The following is an 8,778-nucleotide window of genomic DNA, read 5'->3' as shown; positions in this document are numbered from 1 at the left end:
TTAATCTTACTATAAACTAAAATTATGTAAGAATCTTCTTTGATATTTATAGATTTGTGGTTTGGTATCTATATTATGGCCATTTTCGGTGAAGTATAAGATTTGTTTTATGGAAGAATTTTTTTAAAAAAAATCTCAAAGATTTGCTCTTTTCTTAGATTATATTTTGTAGTTGTTGGAGATAACTCATTTATCTCTACCATTATTTGGTACTACAAATATATGTGGTATTGGTTGTTAAAAAGGAAACTTTACTTAAAAAATAATACTGACACTTTACTTCTTAATTCCTGCACGATTTCCACTCGGCATAATATCCAAATGTGGTGCTAAAAATAAGTAAAAAAGTTGGTTATTCTTTTCTCCTTCATTTTACTATCTTGTGTTTTAGGATGGGCCCAAGGGGAGGTAGAGCGGGGAAGAGCCTTGATATAAACCAGGTCAGCTCTCGCCTTGTTAAATCGCGAACGCTACGGACGGGGAGCGCCTACTTGCTACTAGGAATAGCTCCATTTCATTAATGGCGCTCTCCAGCCTCCTGCTGCCCTCCTCCTCGACCGCCACCGCCACCGACACTCCGGACCGCCGGCGCCAGCAGCAGCACAACGGCAAGCGCAAGAAGAAGCCGCCGCCATCGCCGCTGCCCCCCTCGCTCTCGCCGGCGCCGAGGACGCCAAGCCGGCGCGCCGCGTCCAGGAAGAGCCCCGTCGCCGCCAAGAACGACCGTCCCCGTCGCCAGCACTCCAAGAAGTCCGCCAAGCCGGCGCCGGCGCCGTCTTCATGGGAGCAGCTGAAGAGCCTGCTGAGCTGCCGGAGCGCGACAGCGGCGTCGCGCGTGCACGACCCAGCCGCGCTGACGAGGACGGGCGGCGGGGGCGGCGCGTGGGCGACCTCGCTCTGCTCCATGCGCGACGTGGCCGTCGACGGCGCCTCCTCCGCCGCGTCGGTCGACCACCGCGACACCGCCCCGCTCAACCGCTCGTCCCGCCGCACTCACCGCGCTGCCGCCTCGTCGTCGTCCACGGGCGGCGGCCACCCTTCTTCGCTGAGGGGCCTCTCCGGCTGCTACGAGTGCCGCGCCATCAACGTCGAGCCCGTGTCAAGGTCTGCTTAATCCCTCTCATTAGTTAGCTCGCTTGTCAGTTACTAATACACGCCATTAGTGAGTGATAATCGCGTGTTAATGGGTGATAATAATCAGGAGGTACCCGAGGCCGAGGGAGCTGTGCCCTTGCTCGCAGTGCGGCGAGGTGTTCACCAAGGCCGAGAGCTTGGAGCAGCACCAGGCCATTCGCCATGCCGGTACGTGCTAGCTGAATCATGTTTTCTGCGAAATTCTTAATCCATGCGAGAATCGAACTGCTTCCTTTGTTTATATTTTTGCGTGATTATAAGTTGTGAAAAAAGGTAGTAAGGTCGTATGCAGGATATATTGATTTCCATCAATCCTGAAGATCAAAAATACGCATGCGTTGAAGATTTTCTTGTGATAGAGTACTAGCTAGCTTTACAATGAGGTCTAGAGATCTGTATCTTTGCAGTAATTATTAATTATTGATTGGTCAATATCATGGGCTAATCATGATTAAATGATGGCACCCATTGGATCCACGTAGTATCGAAATGGACACTAATTTTGTATTACATTACACAAATCAAGTGCTTTAGTGGGTGGATTAGTTTAGCAATTTGTCCACAAACCCTTGTTTGCCATGTGTGTGTGTGTGCGTGAGAGTGATAGGAAACAGGAAGAAGGGGGTAGGGGGAGGAAGATGCTGCCTGCTCACCAAAGCTAAACCCTATGCCCTTTTTCTTCTCTTTTTCCTTGTCTTTTGTGGGTTACAAGGAAGCTACTGTCCTGCTCACAAATCTATACCACTGACTAATACAATATTGGGTTGATAACACTAAGAAATTAAGGGTATCTACACGTACATGTTGCTTGCACTTGGTAAAGGGTAGTAGTAGTAGGTTACAATTGCTTACTGATTAATCAATGATGGTATCTTTTGGGCAGCCAGTGTTGGCATGCACGCAGGAGGAGTAGGATACTGCACATGACTAATAAACAATCACTTGACACCACACACAGACAGATTAAGCAGATAATCACACTGTTGCAGAAGGAAATCTGCACAATTAATGGGGTCCCAAGAAGCCATGCTGTGGCACAGTAGTTGCTGAAATTTATAGTGGTTGGTGGCACATTGGACGTTCATGCATCTACTACCTCTATCCCAGTTCATAGGGCTTGCGCGTATTTTAGGTTGTAAATTTGGCTAATATAATATAATTTGTATAATATAAAAATTATATCATTAGAAAGTAGAACATCTAAGCTTTCTAATGATATATATTTTATAATACATATGTTACATTATCATTGTCAAATTTACGATATAGGGACACGCATAAGCCCTATGAACTAGGACGGAGGGAGTAGCAATTTTCCTCGAGAGAGATAATGGCGGAAAAGGAAGAAAAATACATAGGTTCCCTACTTCCCTGTACCTGTTGAAAGGGAAACATGAACATACACGTACAATACATTGGGACCATCCTCCATGCTCCTCGTGAACAAGATCAATGTGTTGATCAACTGGCGCTGTTGTAGCTGACTCATGTGTTGAATGTTGGGTCTACTGGTGATGTACCTTTGTGTTAATGATCTGTGTACTAGTACTGGTATAGTGTACATACTTTTCGTCTGTTTAGGTCAATCAAAGTGTCCTGGGTCACAGGACAGAGGCACATCGCCTTAACACGGTGCCTTAAGTAGGTGTCGACGACGCTTTGTTCCAAGATCGATCTCGGTGCTTTGATTGCACTGTCGGTGTGAGATCGATCATGCCTGCCACATGCATGCACATGATTTCTCCATTACTAGTAGGATTTGGTCTGTGAGCTTCTGGGTTGGAGGAACCATGCATGACCATGTGATTATAGTTTACGTAGTAGTGGCTAGTTAATCAAAAGTTTATTTTTGCAAAAATTTCGTCGATCTATTAATAAATAAATAACCTAAAATGTAATAAAAATTACAAATAGGTACTTAGATCACCTAGTGATGCCTACAGACAGGGGTGAAGCCAGCCTAGAATAACATTGGGGTCATCTCTATAGCATTGGGGTCATTTTCTACTAATGAATAATATTTATCACTAATATAGCAATGATTTTTATTAAACCATTGAGGTCACTTGACCCCATAAATTGTACCTAGCTCCGTCCCTACCTATAGACATTAGCACGAGCTGAAGGTGCACCGCCATCCTCACCCCTCCATCACCTGAGCTGGTAAAACTTGTCATAGTAGGGCTTGTAGTGCTAAGGCCCCAAAAGACTAGAACACTAGAGGAGTAACCATCGCCGATGATGATAACCGTAGATCGGAAGAGACTGATATGAAACCACACCAACGAATCCTAAAAGAACCGTCACACATACGACTCCACGCGCCCTTCGCTAGCGCTAGACGCACCCCCGGAGCGAGAAAAGAGACGGAGAGGGGGGGGGGGGGGGGGGGATATTATTTTAACTTTAGGATGTAACTGCCGGTGAGGGCCGTGGTCGGCCACACCTCCAAAGCCCAAGACCACCCCGAGGCAAAGCAAACCGGTGATGAGAACGGAACCCTATATGGGTTTTGTGGCCGCTGCCTACTGGTCGCTGCTCAAGTACCGGTTTAGGTATCAACATTTCCTAGTCAATCAGAAGTTACTCCATGAACGAGCTGACGAGTCAACATGGCCGGTTCTCACTTTCAAGCCTAAATTTCAGAACTCCCATCCATTTTGCTTAGATACCAAAAATAGTTGTTTCTCAGTTAAATTGTTGCACCATTACATTGGTGTACAATAATTCGATCTTTTTCTTTTTGAAATACTCTGCTATCTTTGAATCAAATTTGGGTGCTTTCTGAAATGCAACATCATGCTGATGACCATGCATGCTACATGATGCAGTGTCGGAGCTTGGGCCGGAGGACTCGGGGCGCAACATCGTGGAGATCATCTTCAAGTCGAGCTGGCAGAAGCGCGACCGCCCCATCTGCCAGATCGACCGCATCCTCAAGGTGCACAACCGCCCGCGCACCGTCGCGCGCTTCGAGGCCTACCGGGACGCCGTCCGCGCGCGCTGCCGCGCCGCCGCCGCCTCCTCCTCCGCCGCCCCCGCCGGCACCACCAGCCGCGCCGCGGCCGACGGCAATGAGCTCCTCCGCTTCCACCCCGCCGGCCTCGCATGCGCGCTCGGCGCCGAAGGCTCCGCCTCCCTCTGCTCCGCCGCCGCCGCCGACGACGGCACTGACAACGGCGCGACGGCGTGCGGCGTGTGCGCGGCGATCCGGCACGGGTTCGCGCCCTGGGCTGGCGCGCACCCGCTGGGCGTGCGCACCACGGCGAGCAGCGGCCGCGCGCACGACTGCGGCGCGGCGCACGCGGCGAGCACGGGGTGGCGGGCAATGCTGGTGTGCCGGGTGATCGCGGGGCAGGTCCGGCGGGAGGACGCTGCAGCCGGCGAGCAGGAGGGGGCGCCGTTCGACTCCGTGGCCGGCGAGGTGGACGCGGCCAGCAGCGCGTACGGCACCCTGGAGGAGCTCTTCGTCGCCAACCCGAGGGCCATCCTGCCGTGCTTCGTCGTCATCTACCGTGTCGACGCCGCGCAATGACATGAAACATGCATGTATTTCTCTGTGTATGTACACCTACTATATGTTGGTTTGTACTGCGTGTGGACTGTCGGCTTGAAGATATAGTGCTACATGTGTACCCACAAAAAATGGTCAAGTTTCAAAGAAAATGTTAATATGAGCCTACATTAATTTGATTGATTGCAGTATGACGTGGTTTTCTTTTTTCTATTTTCAGAAAAATGCTTGTTTCTTACCAATGCGAATTAATGAATCTTTGTTTGTGGTTGCAATATATGTGAATTCATGATTTACACCTATGCTAGAGACCGGGGCGAAGCTCCCAGTAGGGCAAGGTAGGGCAGCCGCCCTACCTTGATTTTTGGTGAATACACTTAGATGCGCGTATTTTTTCTGAAAATTTTGAGTGGTCATACGTCGAAAACCGACTTCGTATGAGAAAATTATGCGTGTTTCAGTGAATACTGCACAAAATCAATTACAGACCAAAAAACATAGAATATTTTTACCTTTTTTTTGACACAAAAACAGTAGGGAAGGCCCCTACTGTGTCATTTTATATATTTGTAAAAAACAAGTCAATGTAAATACTTGTATTTTAGGTTCAATGTAAATACTTGTATTACATAGATTTATCATTGAATGTACCCTAGTATATACAAGATAAGCTTGAGTTATTCATTATACATACTTGTAGAATTGAAGACTTCAAACATTTTGCTTGCTCCGAGCCTCCGACCAAATTATTACCCCATTACGATGACATTGCATTTACCCGTGGTGACATCAAAAATTGAAAGAAATTTTCTAGCAAAAATGATAATCAAAACCGAGTTGCGCGAACAAGGGGTAATCAAACGTGTTGATTGTTTGAATTACATTATATTTTTAAAAAATATGTAAATCTTTGCCGTTGAGTTAGCTTTATTGATATGTTTTTTAGGTTCTACTTATAATAAAATGTGTTTTTATTTTTATTGTATTAAGATATCATTACTGATTTTAGAACTAGTTTAATATTTGCATCATTCAAGGTTCGCCCAACCTTAGATATTTTTCATCCTTCGCCACTGGCTAGAGAAACTTAAACGAGAAATCCGTACTTGAGCTAATGAGGATGGTTAATTCTTCTAACTAACAATGCTCAGCGCAGTTTACCACACAATCTCAAATTGAGCCAAATAGAAACGTGATTTTCCCCTTCCTGAGGTTAAAATGTTTCGTAGGATAATAATTTGTAGGATAACGTTGCATAGAAAACAAAAATTTTCCTACCGCGAACACGCAATCCAAACCAAGATGCAATCTAGAAGACGGTAGCAACGAGGGGGTATCGAGTCTCACCCTTGAAGAGATTCCAAAGCCTACAAGAGGAGGCTCTTGTTGCTGCGGTAGACGATCACTTGCCGCTTGCAAAAGCGCGTAGAAGATCTTGATCACGATCGGTTCCGGCGCCACGAACGGGCAGCACCTCCGTACTCGGTCACACGTTCGGTTGTTGATGAAGACGACGTCCACCTCCCCGTTCCAGCGGGCAGCGGAAGTAGTAGCTCCTCTTGAATCCGACAGCACGACGGCGTGGTGTCGGTGGTGGTGGAGAAGTCCGGCGGAGCTTCGCTAAAGCTCCGCGGGAGTTATGGAGGAGAGGGGGGCGGCTAGGGTTTGGGAGGGGGTGGCCGGCCACTCAAGGGGGGCGGCCAGCTTGTGGTCTTGGGGTGGCCGGCCCCCTCCCTTGGCCCCTCATTATATAGGTGGATCCCAAGTGTTGGTGTCCAAGTCTTCGAATAAGACCCGAAACCAAAACCTTCCATAAGAGGGGGAAACCTAGCCCAACTAGGACTCCCACCCAAAGGTGGGATTTCCACCTCCCATGTGGGTTTGACGGCCCACTATGGTGGAGTCCACTTGGGACTCCACCCCATCTAGGGCTGGCCGGCCATGGAGGTGGAGTCCCATGTGGACTCCACCTTCCTTGGTGGTTTCTTCCGGACTTTTCTAGAACCTTCTAGAACCTTCCATAGAACCTTTCGCGACATTTTATTTCACATAAAATGACATCCTATATATGAATCTTATTCTCCGGACCATTCCGGAACTCCTCGGGATGTCCGGATCTCCTCCGGCACTCCGAACAAATATTCGAACTCCATTCCATATTCAAGTACTACCATTTCAACATCCAACTTTAAGTGTGTCACCCTACGGTTCGTGAACTATGCGGACATGGTTGAGTACTCACTCCGACCAATAACCAATAGCGGGATCTGGAGATCCATAATGGCTCCCACATATTCAACAATGACTTTAGTGATCGAATGAACCATTCACATATATTACCAATTCCCTTTGTCTCGCGATATTTTACTTGTCCGAGGTTTGATCTTCGGTATCACTCTATACCTTGATCAACCTCGTCTCCTGACAAGTACTCTTTACTCGTACCGTGGTATGTGGTCTCTTATGAACTCATTCATATGCTTGCAAGACATTTAGACGACATTCCACCGAGAGGGCCCAGAGTATATCTATCCGTCATCGGGATGGACAAATCCCACTGTTGATCCATATGCCTCAACTCATACTTTCCGGATACTTAATCCCACCTTTATAGCCACCCATTTAAGCAGTGGTGTTTGGTGTAATCAAAGTACCTTTCCGGTATAAGTGATTTACATGATCTCATGGTCATAAGGACTAGGTAACTATGTATCGAAAGCTTATAGCAAATAACTTAATGACGAGATCTTATGCTACGCTTAATTGGGTGTGTCCATTACATCATTCACACAATGACATAACCTTGTTATTAATAACATCCAATGTTCATGATTATGAAACTAATCATCCATTAATCAACAAGCTAGTTTAAGAGGCATACTAGGGACTTCTTGTTTGTCTACATATCACACATGTACTAATGTTTCGGTTAATACAATTCTAGCATGATATATAAACATTTATCATAAACATAAAGATATAAATAATAACCATTTTATTATTGCCTCTAGGGCATATCTCCTTCAGTCTTCCACTTGCACTAGAGTCAATAATCTAGATTACATTGTAAAGATATAACACCTTGGCCTTCCGGTGCTTTATCATGTTTTGCTCACGGGAGAGGTTTTAGTCAACGGATCTGACATGCTCAGAACCGTATGTATTTTGTAATTCATTTGCGTCTCAACGCGTCACTCATTTCCAAATGAGTCGGCATTTAATATGTTTGGTCTTCTGGTGGAACCTTAATTCCGCGGTCTGAAATATGTCACTAACATTGTCACACACAATATAGCTTCAAAGTTCTGACTCTGTCGGAACTACACCAAGTTCTCAAAGAACCTCTTGACTTAACATCCTTTGTCATTGTCAAAACAATGACATACTTTGCCTTCTTTTGTAGAATCCGTCACAATATTTAGAACTCTTCTAAATCTAGCATAGACTACTTCTAGCTCATTGTGCTACCTTTTAAACAATACTTAGTCTAATTTGAGATTAAAATTATATTTTATATGTGACAAAACCAATATCGGTGTAACACCTTACAGCGATTTGTTTGTCATTTCTTCATACAAATATATATATATATCCTTAGTTCTTCTAAAGTACTCAAGGATATTCTTACTGTTGTCCAATGATCATCATATGAATCATTCTGGTATATGCTCATAACACTTTATAGCACATGATATCTGATTGTGTACATATTATTCGTGATCTAAAATCACTCATGTGTTTTTACTCATCGAGTGTCAGACACACTCAAGTCTTGTTAATCCTTCACATGACAAGAACATTTTCTTAATATTTCTATATTGAACTACTTCAATATCCATTCTATGTACTTTGACTTAAACTTATTATGTGTTTCAATCTATCTTCATAGATCTTGACACTAGATATGTTTCAGTCCATATCCTTTCATTGAAATTAATTTCTCAATGAAACCTTTTAATCAAGTATATAATTACATCATTTATAACCAACTATATGTCACCTACATAAAGTATTATAAATATGTCTTAGCGCTCCCACTTAATTTCTTGCAAATGCAAGCCTCTTCATCGTTTCTGATGAAATCAAAAAACTCTTTGACTATTTCATCTGGTGAAGATTCTAACTCCGTG

The 8,778-nt window shown here is 45.0% G+C and overlaps 1 protein-coding gene across 1 annotated transcript; it reads left to right on the top strand.

The window, feature by feature from the left end:
* The first annotated feature begins 451 nt into the window (after positions 1-451).
* Positions 452-4,831, top strand: LOC127330936 (uncharacterized). Its single transcript, XM_051357015.1, has 3 exons — positions 452-1,104; positions 1,202-1,302; positions 3,966-4,831. The coding sequence occupies exons 1-3, from the start codon at positions 521-523 to the stop codon at positions 4,667-4,669; spliced, it is 1,389 nt and encodes a 462-aa protein (XP_051212975.1). The 5' UTR covers positions 452-520; the 3' UTR covers positions 4,670-4,831.
* Positions 4,832-8,778: the final 3,947 nt, after the last annotated feature.

The sequence above is a fragment of the Lolium perenne genome, chromosome 2 (genome assembly GCF_019359855.2).
Source record: "Lolium perenne isolate Kyuss_39 chromosome 2, Kyuss_2.0, whole genome shotgun sequence".
Lineage (NCBI taxonomy): Eukaryota > Viridiplantae > Streptophyta > Magnoliopsida > Poales > Poaceae > Lolium > Lolium perenne.
This window is presented reverse-complemented; position numbering and strand designations above follow the sequence as displayed.